This window comes from Schistocerca gregaria, chromosome 1, assembly GCF_023897955.1.
Source record: "Schistocerca gregaria isolate iqSchGreg1 chromosome 1, iqSchGreg1.2, whole genome shotgun sequence".
Lineage (NCBI taxonomy): Eukaryota > Metazoa > Arthropoda > Insecta > Orthoptera > Acrididae > Schistocerca > Schistocerca gregaria.
Window position 1 is genome coordinate 1,175,414,344 of NC_064920.1, and position 17,858 is coordinate 1,175,432,201.

The window sequence follows — 17,858 nt, forward strand, 5'->3', positions numbered from 1 at the left end:
ACAACACCATACACCTTCTTCAGTCTTTCATGAATGCGTATGGGCGTTTCACCTTCTGCATTCAAGAATTCAATCACACAACGCTGTCTCAAACGAACATCGAACATCGATTGCAGAAGAAGGTTTGAGGAATGGCGCCAAATTCAAATTTTTCACTTAACTTAATTTTTTTAAGTAGAAAAAAATGGGAGGCATTACTTTTTGACCGACCCTCGTAGTACCAACTTAAGAACTTTTATTTACGCCGTGGCATCGTGGCTTTCGATTCCTCCCCCGAGAAATGACGCACCGTCGTTGAGTATGGCTTCCGACGGCCGGAGGAGGGATCCAGGGGTGGCGCAGCTGAGGGCACAGACAGCGGAAGAGCTGGGGCGCGCTGTCCACCCGCGACCCCGAATTGCTTGCGAGGGGGCGAGGAAAGCGCGCCGTGGGAAACCTGGCCGGGCCGCGCAGTGCCACTGGGTGGGCGACGGCGGCGGCGTGATAGGCAGCCTCAGCGTCCATCGGTTCCGGCACCGCGGAGGAACACGGTGGCGGCGGCGGCGGCGGCGGCGGCGGCGGTGAGAGGCTCCCGTCTGGTGCAGGTGACTGGACCAGCAGTGGCGACGACGGCAAAGCGGCGGAGGCGCCGTCGGAGTTACGGGCTGAGCCGACGGAAGCCGCGAAGCCTCCAATTCTGCCGGAAAACAACCAGCGGCAGAGTATCGAGGACGGCACAAACGGATCTGGTTCCGGTGTCCGTTGACAGTGCCGGAGGGAGCAGAAATGACAAATAAGGCGCGGCCAAGCTGCCGAAGAACGGTCCCCTGCTCCCGGCGCTGCTTGCCAGAGAAAACGCGATAGAACATCAAATCATATGGCATCAAGCCAGAACCAGGCGAAGCAGCGGCAGCGAGCGGCGGTGGGTGAAATAGCTGCAGGAGCGACCGATGGGCGCGGCCATGTAGTAATTCCGCTGGGCAATGGGTGCTGGGTGTGATATGAAGCAAGGAAGATCCAGAGCGCGCACTTGCTAGAGTGTGTGGCGCGCAACTTGCTCATCTGCGACTTAAACGTACACACAAAGCGTTCAGCGTCGCCGTTCCACTGGGGGTGGAATGGGGCTGAGGTCACATGGTGAATGCTATTAGCAGCACAGAACGTGTCAAACTGAGGTCACGAATTGGGGGACATTGATGGAAACAATAACTTCAGGAATGCCGTAAATGCAAAAAAATAGACGTCCAAGCACGAATAGTACTGGCAGATGTGGTAGAAGACATAGGTACAACAAAAGAAAAGTTGCTGTACGCGCACATAACTACCAACCAGCGAGTGTCCTAGAAAGAGCCCGCAAAATCAATATGAACTCGCTGCCAAGGTGCAGGAGGGGTCAGCCACGAACAGCAGTGCTGGCTGCGAGCAGATTGATGCTCCGGGCAAGAGCGACAATTAGCAAGCAAATTCTCGATATGCTTATCAATGCCGACCCACGTGCAGTGACGATGCGCTAATTGCTTCATCCGCACGATACCCCAATGACCAGCGTGCAGAAATCGGAGGATTTCCGACTGCAACGAACGGGGTACAGCCACACGACACTGATCATTGTCAGTCCGTAACAAGATAATACCGTGGTGTACAGACAAGTTGTGACATTGTGCAAAGTAACGTCGAAAAAGTGAATCACGAATCTGCGTAGCAGATTGAGGCCATTGAGTACGAAGAATCTGCAAAGAAGCGATGGCGGCTGTCGCCGAAGAAAGGCGACGAAAATCCACCGGAAAACCATCAGCTAATGCCTTATCTTGCGAATCAATAAACATCCAAGACAATTCGGGAGAGCTGAACACTTCGTCAGGACCGATAGGCAGACGAGACAAAGCATCAGCATTGCCAGGCTGGCCCGTAGGCCGAAACAAGGTTTCGTAATTCTCTTTAGACAAAAAACAACGACCAACATTGCAACTTTTGTGAAGTACGGGCCGGAACTGGCTTTGACGGGTGGAACAACGATGTCAAAGGTTTATGGTTACCAAATAGAACTTGCGACCGTACAAATAAAATCACTAAACTTAGTCACTCCATACACAGTAGCTAAAGCTTCTTTCTCGATTTGAGAATAGTTGTTTTGGGCAGAATTGAGCAACTTAGACGAAAAAGTGATCGGGCGATCGACAGAGTTAATGCGGTGCGAGAGAACCGCTCCGATGCCGTGAGAAGATGCATCGATGGCCAAAACAACTGGTTTGGAGTGATCGAAAGGAATCAAACAGCGATCACTCAACAAAGCAGATTTCAGCTTGAGGAAAGCAGCGTCACATTCCGAAGACCAAATAAAAGGAACGTTATTACGCCGAAGGCGATGCAAAGGCGCTGCAATCTGCGCTGCATTTGGTATAAACCGAATATAGTATGTAATTTTGGCCAACACAAACTGAAATTCTTTCCAGTTCCTGGGTGCTGGCAAGTCTAATTGCATTGAGATGTGACGGCGAGGGTGGATTCCGTGTCCGTTAATCATATGTCCTAAATACTGAAATCTCAGTTTGAAAAAATTTGCAGTTATCTGTTACACTATAGTCCAGCCTGTAAAAGTACAGTAAATAAGGCACGCAAATTCTGTGAATGTTCGTCAGGGGTTAGATTTGATACAACTATGTCGTCCAGATAATTGGAACAACCAGGGACAATGGCACACAACTGCTGAAAGTAAGACTGAAAAATAGCGGGAGCTGAAGCACAACCGAAAGGAAGGCGGCGAAACTTTAGGAAGCCAAGGTGGGTGTTTATCACAAAATAGCGCTGCAACTGTTCGTAGAGTGAAATCTGGAAGTATGTGTCCCGCAAGCCAATCGTGAAAAAGAATTTTCCCGCACCAAGCTTATCAAAAATGTCTTTAGGACGCGGTAAGAGAAACGTAACGAACACTGTCCTTGATATACTGTAGACAAAGTCAGCACAAATTCGGAGACGACCGTTTGGTTTTTTCACAAGCTCTATAGGCGAAGCCCACGGCGAAGCAGAAACAGGTTCACTGACACCACTGTCTTGCAAATGCGTAAGTTAAGCAGCTACGGCGTCACGCAGTGCGTGCGGTACCGGGCGTGAGCGCCGGAAAATAGGCATGGCATTCTACTTAACTACAACATGCGCTGCAAAGTCTGGGGCGCAACCAAGGCCATCAGAAAAGAGTTCAGCAAAATCATCGCGTAGTGCGGCAACACTGTCTGCATGATCACTAGCGCTGATGCAAAGTACACTCCTGGAAATGGAAAAAAGAACACATTGACACCGGTGTGTCAGACCCATCATACTTGCTCCGGACACTGCAAGAGGGCTGTACAAGCAATGATCACACGCACGACACAGCGGACACACCAAGAACCGCGGTGTTGGCCGTCGAATGGCGCTAGCTGCGCAGCATTTGTGCACCGCCGCCGTTAGTGTCAGCCAGTTTGCCGTGGCATACGGAGCTCCATCGCTGTCTTTAACACTGGCAGCATGCCGCGACAGCGTGGACGTGAACCGTATGTGCAGTTGACGGACTTTGAGCGAGGGCGTATAGTGGGCATGCGGGACGGCCTCCCGCCGAATTGCTCAACACGTGGGGCGTGAGGTCTCCACAGTACATCGATGTTGTCGCCAGTGGTCGGCGGAAGGTGCACGTGCCCGTCGACCTGGGACCGGACCGCAGCGACGCACGGATGCACGCCGAGACCGTAGGATCCTAAGCAGTGCCGTAGGGGACCGCACCGCCACTTCCCAGCAAATTAGGGACACTGTTGCTCCTGGGGTATCGGCGAGGGCCATTCGCAACCGTCTCCATGAAGCTGGGCTACGGTCCCGCACACCGTTAGGCCGTCTTCCGCTCAAGCCCCAACATCGTGCAGCCCACCTCCAGTGGTGTCGCGACAGGCGTGAATGGAGGGACGAACGGAGACGTGTCGTCTTCAGCGATGAAACTCGCTTCTGCCTTGGTGCCAATGATGGTCGTATGCGTGTTTGGCGCCGTGCAGGTGAGCGCCACAATCAGGACTGCATACGACCGAGGCACACAGGGCCAACACCCGGCATCATGGTGTGGGGAGCGATCTCCTACACTGGCCGTACACCTCTGGTGATCGTCGAGGGGACACTGAATAGTGCACGGTACATCTAAACCGTCATCGAACCCATCGTTCTACCATTCCTAGACCGGCAAGGGAACTTGCTGTTCCAACAGGACAATGCACGTCCGCATGTATCCCGTGCCACCCAACGTGCTCTAGAAGGTGTAAGTCAACTACCCTGGCCAGCAAGATCTCCGGATCTGTCCCCCATTGAGCATGTTTGGTACTGGATGAAGCGTCGTCTCACGCGGTCTGCACGTCCAGCACGAACACTGGTCCAACTGAGGCGCCAGGTGGAAATGGCATGGCAAGCCGTTCCACAGGACTACATCCAGCATCTCTACGATCGTCTCCATGGGAGAATAGCAGCCAGCATTGCTGCGAAAGGTGGATATACACTGTACTAGTGCCGACATTGTGCATGCTCTGTTGCCTGTGTCTATGTGCCTGTGGTTCTGTCAGTGTGATCTTGTGATGTATCTGACCCCAGAATGTGTCAATAAAGTTTCCCGTTCCTGGTACAATGAATTCACGGTGTTCTTATTTCAATTTCCAGGAGTGTATTCAGCGGAACCCGAAACTCAACCACAATTTGGTGCAAGTCGAGGAATCTGCAGCCTACATGGTTTCTGAACCGACTGAGCCTCTGATTTAGACCATCCACTCGGCTCTGTACCAGAAGTCCGCAATCGGTCCTGTTGACTATGCTGCAAATGGTCAGCTCCGTTTTCATCTTGCAAGCAAGACTCACAGCCTTTACCACTTCTGTTAGCCGCTCGAAACCGGAGAGAATTTCTTCTGATCCACAGTGACAAACATCATTGGTCCAACGTGGGCAACCTCCTGCACCCTGTGCATCCGGGAGGACACTTCACACATCTGGAATGACTCCACGCGGTATGCACACGGAGTACACCTAGATTTTCTTACCCTTCTTATTATCTAAGTGCCTAAGGGCCCCCATAACACGCCCAACGTTGGAGCTCCCAACTACAAATAATCCCACTCTCTGGGATTGCCCGGATCTTGAAGGTTGAGTGGTTTTCCCTGAAACAGGACAGGCGACAGCATCTGGCTCAGTGACAGTGTCTGCAACAGACAGCACCTGGAACTTAGTTGTGAGACAAACCAGGGAGGCCTTACGTGCGGCCACATGTTAGTCTTTCGCCATCTGCTTCGTCCCAGGGCGACCTCCCACTCGACCTAAGGTGAGAGGTCAGTCTCAGTGCGAGCAGTAACCGGGTTTGCCACCGGTGAGGGCCGATCGGAGGTCTCGGACGTGCTAGACATCCGTTGGGTCCCCACGGCCGGCCCACAACCATGGGTAACTCAACTATACAGATCAACGGACTATCGGCATGTGCTGCGCAACTATGCTGTAGACTCTGACTAAAACGCAGAACTGTGTCTAATAATACGTAGATATTAATAAAGGTAACTAAGGAAGCACTCAGGTGAAACTAAATAATTTGATCCTGCCATGAATCGGTTTGCTTTCCGACTCAAACGAAAACGCGAGAACAGTGGCTATTAGATATCAAATTTACACGCGGAAACTCGAGAAACTAAACTGTTAAAGTACACAGATGATACAATAAAGTTCGCTCGTGGTTAGGAATTCGTAAAGGTCTCAAAAGCGGTTACTTCCCTGTTTCCTGCGTGTGTCTCGGTCGGCTACTACTGCCTGACCTAAAGCTACATCTATCCACAATCCCATCAGCAAACTGTCGGATCCCTGATACGCAGAATCATGTTTAAGCTATTAAGCAACTGCTGATAATGTTTTGGTCGTTTTCATATGTTGAACTGGTCTTTCAAATGTCATTGGAAATTTGCTATTGCTGTTGTCGTGACATCTCCTCATTACTCGCTGCCTTTATGTCTATTCCCGTAAGAGTTCGCGGCTGGTGTGTATCTGCACTGAAGAGTCTACTGGCCGACGCGTCATATGTAAACACCCACGTTCAGAAAAAAAAATGAAACAGAACACACTGAACGACTAGAGATGGGACGTTCATATTTATAGGACATGTAGGTTAGTACATTCTGCAGAAATGATTAGCATTTGAAGCATGTCGGCCCGCGGGTTCAAGATCAATATCGCGTCACAACACTACTGTTGTAGAATTTTAGAACATGTTTTTTGCTCGAGTATCATGTCGTTTTTGGAAACCCGGAATCTACTCTGTAGGGATCAGCATGGATTCCGGAAACAGAGATCGTGTGAGACCCAACTCGCTTTATTTGTTCACGAGACCCAGAAAATATTAGATACAGGCTCCCAGGTAGATGCTATTTTCCTTGACTTCCGGAAGCCGTTCGATACAGTTCCGCACTGTCGCCTGATAAACAAAGTAAGAGCCTACGGAATATCAGACCAGCTGTGTGGCTGGATTGAAGAGTTTTTAGCAACCAGAACACAGCATGTTGTTATCAATGGAGAGACGTCTACAGCCGTTAAAGTAACCTCTGAGTGCTCCAGGGGAGTGTTATGGGACCATTGCTTTTCACAATATATATAAATGACCTATTAGATAGTGTCGGAAGTTCCATGCGGCTTTTCGCGGATGATGCTGTAGTATACAGAGAAGTTGCAGCATTAGAAAATTGTAGCGAAATCCAAGAAGATCTGCAGCGGATAGGCACTTGGTGCAGGGAGTGGCAACTGACCCTTAACATAGACACATGTAATGTATTGCGAATACATAGAAAGAAGGATCCTTTATCGTATGATTACATGATAGCGGAACAAACACTGGTAGCAGTTAGTTCTGTAAAATATCTGGGAGTATGCGTGCGGAACGATTTGAAGTGGAATAATCATATAAAATTAATTGTTGGTAAGGCGGGTACCAGGTTGAGATTCATTGGGAGAGTCCTTAGAAAATGTAGTCCATCAACAAAGGAGGTGGCTTACAAAACACTCGTTCGACCTATACTTGAGTATTGCTCATCAGTGTGGGATCCGTACCAGATCGGGTTGACGGAGGTGATAGAGAAGATCCACAGAAGAGCGGCGCGTTTCGTCACAGGGTTATTTGGTAACCGCGATAGCGTTACGGAGATGTTTAGCAAACTCAAGTGGCAGACTCTGCAAGAGAGGCGCTCTGCATCGCGGTGTAGCTTGCTCGCCAGGTTTCGAGAGGGTGCGTTTCTGGATGAGGTATCGAATATATTGCTTCCCCCTACTTATACCTCCCGAGGAGATCACGAATGTAAAATTAGAGAGATTCGAGCGCGCACGGAGGCTTTCAGACAGTCATTCTTCCCGCGAACCATCCGCGACTGGAACAGGAAAGGGAGGTAATGACAGTGGCACGTAAAGTGCCCTTCGCCACGCACCGTTGGGTGGCTTGCGGAGTATAAATGTAGATGTAGATGTACCTACCGATAAAATGTTGCCTGAGGCTCCCGTTGTCGCTATAAACCGAAGGTAATGAGTCAGTGTGATTTGACCTGACGTACAGGATGCCTCGCGTATGTATGCGCTAGCCGTACAGTTAAATCAGTGAATTTGAAGTGATACATGAGAATGTGATGTATCTATGCGGGAAATTGCTGCTCGTGTGGCATGAAGTGTTTCCACAGTGAAACGGGTGTGTGCAGAATGGTTCACGGAAGGTCACAGAACAGGACGATAGGGGTCAGGTCACAACACCCAGACCATCCCCCCGGAAGGTCGCCATGTCATCCCTTTGGAATTGCAGGACAGAGGTGCGTCCTCCTCAGCCCTGGCGTAACAGTGGAACAGTGGAACTCATCATGCACTATCAGGGGTAGTAATGTTCTTTAATTAAATAATGTTTTGTGATACACTGGATGATAGCGACTGCATACAAATATTTATATTGTCTTACCCCTCAAGCAGTAACGGTAGAACGCGATATATTGTGGTTTCTCATGGAAAAAAAATTGCTAACTACAGGCTCAGCAGTGTGCAATGCTGGCCATAATACTTTGAAATGCACATGAAATTATTTTGGCTGATAAATGAAACCATTTAAGAAAATTCCAACTTCTTTGAAAAACATATGACCTGGTCAGGGAGGCGGTAGTGATTGTGGTCAACAGCTAACACTAATTTTTTTAGTAAAATTATATTCCAAATTAGTTTTGGCTTTTCAAAAACATTTGAGAATTGAAGTTAAATTGGCCAGAAAAATGCATCATATTTACTAATTGATTGAGGAACAATGAGATTTATACTGCATGTATTATCCAACCTCACTAAACCAGCATAAATGCAACTTATCAAATTACCTATAGCTCTGAAATTTCCTGGCAGATTAAAACTGTGTACCCGACCGAGACTCGAGTCTCGGTTCGACACACAGTTTTAATCTGCCAGGAAGTTTCATGTCAGCGCACACTCCGCTGCAGAGTGAAAATCTCATTCTACCTATAGCTCTGTTACGAAATCTTAGAAACATGACAAAAATGAGATATCTAACTAGCCTTTTTATCAAATCAGTTTACGTACTTTCTGAGGTTACTCAAAAATTGCAAATTATCAATTAATTATCGATACTAACGCTCTGGCAAAACAAAAATCAGAATTATTTAATTACTTTTGAATACATCGTGGGAGTGAACAGTGATCAATGTGTTACAAATATTTACTATCAAAACCGGTCTTGATCACAATTTATTTATTACGGTGACCGGTTTCGACCACTACTGTGGTCATCTTCAGATCAATGAGTAAGAACCTCCTTCTGGTGGAGAATCACTACAAGATTTACCACCAGAAGGAGGTTCTTACTCATTGATCTGAAGTTGACCACATTAGTGGTCTAAACCGGTCACCGTAATAAATAAATTGTGATCAAGACCGTTTTTGATAGTAAAAATAATTATTTAACACTTTTACCTTGCTTGCACGAAGACTTCTGCTTCTATGTTTCCGTAATTCCTACATTACTCTAACGCTTGGTGGCTTCACAGAGTACACCACAAAAACTGCCTACCCCATCCTCTTTAACTCACAGACAGCTGACTACAACCGTGCGCCCAACGCTCTCTTGCTCTAACACTACAATCTCAGACGAGAAGCAGTATCTTTGGCTCTGTGGTCGTGCACAGTCAGCGATCCGCTTTATAAAACCTATCAGAGACATACATCGTTTGTAGTACAATATTTTCATTTTAATTTACATTAATATTATTGTCATATTCGGCTGCCACATACAAGTGTGTCCCAGTGGACTCCTTTCAGGGTGAAAATCCGTCGCCGTTTATCAAGGCGTGGGTTACGTGCGCGTCGACCACTTCTCCACCTATCTTTGACAAGTGTGCAGAAACATGCTAGACGGCAATGGTGTATGAAACGACGTCGCTGAGGACAGCAGTGGCATCAGATACTGTTTTTGGATGAATCTAGGTTCTTTTTATATGAAAATGATGGTGGCATTTTGGCTCGCACAGACAGGGGGAGTGGCATCACAGTGTCTGCATTAGCGCGAGACAGAGAGCGGCAACTCAAGGTCTTATGGTGTGATGTGCATTGGTTACAGCCGCAAATCGAACTTGGCGCGTGACCGGGGCACTATGACCAGCGTAGCCTATGCGAATGACATTTTGTAACCTGTAGCCATACCCTTTATGCATAATACCACAGGCGCCGGTTTTTAGCAAGAGAATGCACGACCACATGTTGATGCCCGAACACGTGCTTTCTTGGTGTCACATGACGTCAGCCTTTCGCCCTGACGCGCCAGATCACCACTCTCGCCGCCAATCGAAAATGTGTGGGATATGCTGAAGCGACGGGTGCAGCGCTGCGATCCAGTGCCAACCACCACAGATGGTGAACACGGCGTGGATGACTACACCACAGTACGCCATTCGTGCCTTATACGAGTCGATGCCGTCACGTACGAAACAAGTTATCAGGCTCAACGGCGGACCATGGCAACAGGACACATGCTGCATCGACGTGCTTATCATTTCTAGAAAACACACTAATTTACATGTCCTGTGAATATGATGGTCAGCCGGCCGCTCTGATCGAGCGGTTCTAGGCCCTTCGTCCAAAACCGCGCGACTGCTACGGTCGCAGGTTCGAATCCTGCCTCGGGCATGGATGTGTGTGATGTCCTTAGGTTAGTTAGGTTTAAGTAGTTCTAAGTAACAGGGGACTGATGATCTCAGAAGTTAAGTCCCATAGTGCTCAGAGCCATTCGAGCCAATATGAAAGTCCTATCCCTAGTAGTTCAAGGCGTTATGTATAATGAAGGTGAAACTGCCAATGATCTCTTTAGTGAAGATGCATACCAGTCTAGAACCCTTACTGGAGTCGGCAAAACGCCTCGAGTAAAAAAGATACTGGGAAAGGGGCACCACATTTGCGGGTTGCGGGTAAGTTGAGAATTTGGTTCAAAATGGTTCAAAAATCTCTGAGCACTATGGGACTTAACTTCTGAAGTGATCAGTCCCCTAGAACGTAGATCTACAACTAACCTAAGGGTACCACACACATCCATGCCCGAGGCAGGATTCGAACCTGCGACCGTAGAGGTCGCGCGGTTCCAGACTGTACCGTCTAGAACCGCTCGGCCACCCCGGTCGGCTGAGAATTTGGGTCCGACGGGACTCGTGTCAGTGTACACCGTGCAGTTGCACTGACCTGTGTGTCCGGGTGGCTCAGTAGTCAGAACATATGCCTAGCAAGCAGGAGACCCGCGTATCTTGCACAAATTTTCAACTCTTCCCATTGATTTCAATCAATGTCCGCTTGCAGCCAGTGTCTATAATTCCTTTCTGTCTTAATGATTTTGATGATTGCCGTGACGAAATTCTGTCCCTAAACTTGGCAGAAACTCCAAAGAGATTCTGGGGGAATGAAATGACCGCGAGTGGCAAGGCACAACCACTACCTTTACTGCGCAGTAGCAGTAGTAATGATACCGTTTGCACTGCCTCTGAAGCACGATCGCTAAACAAGGTTTTCCAAAATTTCTTCACCAAAAGAGACGAAGTAAATATTCCGGAATTAGAATTAAGAATAACTGTCAACAAGAGTAACTTAGAAGTAAGTATATATGCTTAGCGCAGTTTAAACCACTTAACAAACCCAAATCTTCCAGTTGTAACAACAACGACTCTGTACCATTGTGCTTATAAGTAATTCTTTTCATCTGATTTTACGATAAACTAGTGTAATTGATGTTCTGATTTCATTTCTTTTTTGTTTCATGCCATTATGTTAAGAAAACTGTAAATAAGTTTCAATGTGAATATTATGTTTATGTCATATGTCAAGTAATATTGTAATAGAATTGAAATGTAACAAATGTTGAAACTGTCGTAAGAAGTTTAAAATTGTAACTGTGCATGTGGTCCATATGTAGGCAGTGTGTTAGGATATGTAGAATGCAAAACATCGGGTGAATACCCGGTCTGTCAGTGAGCTGTAAAAGGTGGAGGCAGGCGAGCGCGGCAAAATGCACGCGGGCACTGCACGGCACAACGGGCTCAGTAGTAGTTGGAGTTTGGCTCTGGTTTGAGCAACACCTTCTGGAACGAGGAGGCTCTCCTGGAAGACATAGCTTCACTGAGCCTCGGGTATGCCGTTACAACGCCCACACAGCATGACAAAATTCCATAGGCACTGAATAGAAAAGAATTGCGACTATAAGAAAAATTAAAGTGCTGATACGTCAAGAGCCATAGCTGTGGTTGTATGTGTGCTCTGTGCCTCGCCATCTTGCCTCCGCCAACAACCGCATCGATACTAGCAGGTTGAAACTTTCAGTACTGTATTCGTATGGATCAGGGAGTGAACTGTTTTTGTTTGATGCAATAATAACCTAAATTTTACCAGAACTTTTCCATCATTTAACTATCCTCACAACGAACCTAGACAGTTGAGCAATCCGAGTGTCCCGGAATGAAAATTAAAAATTGTGTTAATAATAATTGTTTGCAGAACTAGCTATATTAGAATGGTGTTTAAAGAAATGTTTTGTTAATGAACCAGTAAATGAATAGCGAAGGTCTAACGAAGTCGAAAGATAACTTTAGTATTGATATAGTAATGAAGTTTACTATTTCGAGAGCAGTAAATAAGATGAAAAGAGTAGTAACTTATATACTGGAAATCTTGAATGGATAATAAATTCAGTAACCATTTTTTAAATACAGCGATCATAACAGTTTCAGCCCTCCCCCGCCCCCCCCCCTCATTCATTTGAATTCTGAAGTGTTCTAAATTGGTTTGACCAGTAAATGTTAAAGTTAATATAAAAGTCAAAATTTATCAGTGTTTTGTCTTTATCAAAACTGAAATATTGTGTGTGACATGAAAGCACAATTTCTAGGGTAACATATGGCCGATTTTAATCAGATTAATAGACAGTAAAAGTTTTGTAGTAAACATTATAGTGTAGTGTTATGTATTCATGATTTTCCATATCAGTACGGAATGTGAAACTATCAGTTCAATAGATTTTCTGGTTCTAAAATTCTACTATATTATGCAGTGTTACAACTTGTTGTTTTGCATGAATATATACCAACTTGTGCAGGGAAGAATCTCAGTTAATGCCTAATTAGGCTGGCGACCGCATTATTGTCACTTTGGTAGCATCTCCTGGTTTACTTTTGATCCATCCTGACGTGTAATTCCATTTCGAACTTCCTGGACGGATCATTGTTATTACGGAGTGGGTGTAAGTCTGATTTGCCACCATTCATATACACACGGTCGATATCTGTGCGAAAATCCTTTCTCATAAGGTGAATCCCGCTCACGTACTACAGTACAGGCTATAACGAGTACTGTTATCACAGGGATTACACAGTCTAAACTGCATGCCGATTAGTGTTCTTTCAGAGTATGGTGATGTAATAACTTAATACTTAACAGTCATATACAATCACTCGATCGATTGAATATCTATACCTAAAGACTGTCTACTTTCATAGGTCACACCAACACTCAAAACGAAATATGAGTAATACGCTGAATTACCAGGCTCATATTGCTAACAGTAGTAGGATTTTGGAACATATATTGCGTTTGAACATTATGTATTATCTTGGGAAAAACCGACCTGATGACAAATATTCCGCACGGATTCAAAAAATATTGTTCTATTGAGACGCAACTTCTTTATAATCACACGGAGTAATGAGTTCTATCGACAGGGGATCTCAGTTTTATTACAAATTTCTAAATTTCCAGAAGGCTTTTGACACTATTTCACACCAAGCGGCTACTAATCGAACTGTGTGCCTATGGAGTCTCACCTCACTTATGCGACTGGATTCATAATTTCCTGTCAGAGAACTAGCAGTTCGCAATAACTGACTGGAAGTGATCGAGTGAAACAGATGCGACATCTGGCCTTCTCCAAGGAGGTGTTATGAGCCCTCTTCTGTTATTTATCAATGTAATCGATATAGGAGGCAACCTCAGCATCCCTCTTAGGTGGTTTTCAGATGTTACTGTCGTGTACTGTCTAATCAAGTCGCCAGAAGATCAGAACCAATTTCAAAATGACTTAGGCAAAACATTTGTGTGGTGTGAAAATTGGCAGTTGTTTCTCTATAAGGAAAAATGTGATGTCGTCTTTATAACTGCAAAAAGAAATCCGTTAAATTTCGGGTACACGATAAACCATTCAAATATAAATGCTGTCAATTCAACTACAAACGTTGGGATTACAATTAAAACAATTTAAGTTGCAGCGATCACACAGAAAATGTGGTGAAGGGGAACCAAGGACTGCCTTTTGCTGGCGGAACACCTAGGAGATGCAACAGATTTACTAAAGAGACTGCCTACACTATGTTTGTCGGTCCTCTTCCAGAGTACTGCTGCGCAATAAGGGATAATGAACTGCAATCATTTAGTTGCAGAATGATGGACATGGAGGAATTACGGGCAAAGTTTAAACAGATTGTAATCACGTTCTGGACATTTATGTCTCTAGCAAGTGGATTAAGAACGGAGAAGACCCATCGAGGTTTAATAACGAAATTCAAAAACGCTGAGGAAGCAAAGGCTGCTACACTCTCGGTTCAAAGGACAACGCGCAAATGCCAACAGGCAAAGATTAGTAGAGATTCGTGCGTCTGTGAAAAGATCTAAGCACGAGGTAAACAACAGCTACCACCTGTAAGTGTACTGTCATGTCGCTGGTTTAGTTGTGGAGTATCTTTGCGGGCAGCTGCGTCTAAAGAGTCGAGCGCAGGACACGGAGCTGTTATGTTCTGTAGTGTGTAGCTCTGCATGTAAGAGGAATTGTTAGTATGGAAGTTGAAGTGTTGCTACAAGTGGTATTACAGTAAAGTGATACAATAAGTAAATGATTCAGAGAAAAGTGCACCAAGAAGTAATTAAAAATGAGCAGTCCCGCCGACAACGTATTTGTGTACCCTCTCGGTGCGTGTTGCACAGCATCAATCATCCGCTCCGTGTTCGGTCTCCCAGAATGAACTGATGTGAACCAGTAGAAGATAGTTACCATAAAAGAGTGCAGTCAAGTGCCAGTGTCTTGTAGCGAGCGTGAGGACGTGCGTTCGATCATCGCGTTTCCGCATTATCAACAATCAGCCGCGCCGCGACGGTTACGCGCATGCTCGTAGAAGTGAGAACTGAGAAATGAGAAATTAACTTTACGAACAGTGTTATATCATTACTAGTGGCAAGGAGGACTGATACCAGATATCTGTATGTGTGACGAGCGTAAGAGCTTTCGTGCGATCATTCAGCTTCCGCATCATCAACAATCACCCGCGTCGTGTCGGTTACGCGTACGCTCGTCTGAGTGATGTTGTGGACAGATAATCATCAAGATTGTTAATTGTAATAAACATTTACGACTTAGAGTTTATAGATGTTCATGCCAGACATAGGACAGTGCTGTGTTTTAAGGCTGAGTGGCTCCCCTGAATCCGCTTGCATATTTCGATGGATAATTTCAGGCAAGCCAACAGCAGTGTGGAGCAGGATAATACGACCGCCGCGGGATTACCAGGTACGTTGTGTGGACGGGGCGTACGGTCAAGCAACAGTCCGAAACGACAACCACTTTAAGGTATCCCACCCTTTTGTACCCCATGGCGTGTTAACACACCGTCATACTTTGGCTAAAGATCTGGCGGAGAACCTGAAAAAATTCTGGTCCTATGTCAAATTGCTAAGCGAGTCTAAGGCTGTCATCAAGACACCCGTTGACTTGTCTGGCTTGCGGTAGAAGACAGCAAGGAGGAGGGCTTTGGTTTTAAATTCCGCGTTTAAGAAATAATACACGCAGGAGAATCGTATATACGTAGCTTGGAACGTAAATAGTGGCAACACTGCTGTGGAGACACCAAGCAGTGGAATCTACTATTGTCGCTGATAGCACACGTTGTTGACATGCCTACCTTACTCCGAGCAAATGGACTCGTCCGTCCCATGTCACCGGCGTGCGCGCTATCGAGGGAAAAACAGTCACTTGTGAGCGAGCCGTCTAACGTAACGGTGCCACTATGTTTTCGAAACAGGAACAACGAAGTTAGATCAAGATAGAATGTGCCAGAGGTCGTACAGCACGAAAGTGTCACCACGGTCTTCAAGACGCGTGCGACACTTTCTGCGCAACACACCCATCATTTTGCACGACAATGCGCGGGCGCATACAGCGCAAGCTGTGGCTGCTCTATTCGGTTGATGGGACTGGGAAGTACTGTACCATCCACCATACGTCCCGGACGTAAGTCCTTGTGACTTTGATTTGATTCCGAAGATAAAGGAGCCACTTCGTGGCATTCACTTCAGAACTGTTCCAGAGGTTCGAAAGGCAGTAGACCGCTCCATTCGCACCATCAATTTTGCTAACGGGTTCTACACAACGCTGGTGACTGCTCTGAAGGACAGTAACAGGTGCAAACATGTAACTATTTTGTATTGGTTGTGAATAAATGGTTGCCACTACTAAGGCGCTGCAGTCATGGGCTGTGCGGCTGGTCCCGGTGGAGCTTCGAGTTCTCCCTGGGGCATAGGTGTGTGTGTTTGTCCTTAGGACAATTTAGGTTAAGTAGTGTGTAAGCTTACGGACTGATGACCTTAGCAGTTAAGTCCCATAAGTTAAGACCGTATGGGATCGTAATTTGGTTTTGAAAAGGGTACGCTACTTGGTTAGCCCCTTACTTAGTTTGAATTTATCGCTAATTACTCGATCAATGCAAAGTGCCAAGCGACTGGAAAAAGCGCAGATGATTGTTGTATATAAGAAGGATAAAAGAACAGAGCACCAAAATTACAGTCCAATAACCCCTTAACATCGGTTGTTTCGGAATTCTAGAGCATATTCAGAGTTGAAATACACTCGTGGAAATGGAAAAAAGAACACATTGACAGCGGTGTGTCAGACCCATCATACTTGCTCCGGACACTGCGAGAGGGCTGTACAAGCAATGATCACACGCACGGCACAGCGGACACACCAGGAACCGCGGTGTTAGCCGTCGAATGGCGCTAGCTGCGCAGCATTTGTGCATCGCCGCCGTCAGTGTCAGCCAGTTTGCCGTGGCATACGGAGCTCCATCGCAGTCTTTAACACTGGTAGCATGCCGCGACAGCGTGGACGAGAACCGTATGTGCAGTTGACGGACTTTGAGCGAGGGCGTATAGTGGGCATGCGGGAGGCCGGGTGGACGTACCGCCGAATTGCTCAACACGTGGGGCGTGAGGTCTCCACAGTACATCGATGTTGTCGCCAGTGGTCGGCGGAAGGTGCACGTGCCCGTCGACCTGGGACCGGACCGCAGCAACGCACGGATGCACGCCAAGACCGTAGGATCCTACGCAGTGCCGTAGGGGACCGCACCGCCACTTCCCAGCAAATTAGGGACACTGTTGCTCCTGGGGTATCGGTGAGGACCATTCGCAACCGTCTCCATGAAGCTGGGCTATGGTCCCGCACACCGTTAGGCCGTCTTCCGCTCACGCCCCAACATCGTGCAGCCCGCCTCCAGTGGTGTCGCAACAGGCGTGAATGGAGGGACGAATGGAGACGTGTCATCTTCAGGGATGGGAGTCGCTTCTGCCTTGGTGCCAATGATGGTCGTATGCGTGTTTGGCGCCGTGCAGGTGAGCGCCACAATCAGGACTGCATACGACCGAGGCACACAGGGACAACACCCGGCATGATGGTGTGGGGAGCGATCTCATACACTGGCCGTAAACCTCTGGTGATCGTCGAGGGTACACTGAATAGTGCACGGTACAAACAAACCGTCATCGAACCCATCGTTCTACCATTCCTAGACCGGCAAGGGAACTTGCTGTTCCAACAGGACAATGCACGTCCACATGTATCCCGTGCCACCCAACGTGCTCTAGAAGGTGTAAGTCAACTACCCTGGCCAGCAAGATCTCCGGATCTGTCCCCCATTGAACATGTTTGGGACTGGATGAAGCGTCGTCTCACGCGGTCTGCACGTCCAGCACGAACGCTGGTCCAACTGAGGCGCCAGGTGGAAATGGCATGGCAAGCCGTTCCACAGGACTACATCCAGCATCTCTACGATCGTCTCCATAGGAGAATAGCAGCCTGTATTGCTGCGAAAGGTGGATATACACTGTACTAGTGCCGACATGGTGCATGCTCTGTTGCCTGTGTCTATGTGCCTGTGGTTCTGTCAGTGTGATCATGTGATGTATCTGACCCCAGGAATGTGTCAATAAAGTTTTCCCTTCCTGGGACAATGAATTCACGGTGTTCTTATTTCAATTTCCAGGAGTGTATATAAAAAAATCCTAGAGACCGAAAAGTT

The 17,858-nt window shown here is 46.9% G+C and overlaps 1 protein-coding gene across 1 annotated transcript in view; it reads right to left on the reverse strand.

Annotated features, from left to right (window-relative positions):
* LOC126297279 (WAS/WASL-interacting protein family member 3-like) overlaps positions 1-17,858 on the reverse strand; it is a 193,699-nt gene that overhangs the window by 142,848 nt on the left and 32,993 nt on the right. The window contains exon 2 of the mRNA XM_049988100.1: positions 290-676. Within this exon, the coding sequence (XP_049844057.1) occupies positions 290-676 (387 nt within the window). The remainder of the gene's footprint in view (positions 1-289; positions 677-17,858) is intronic.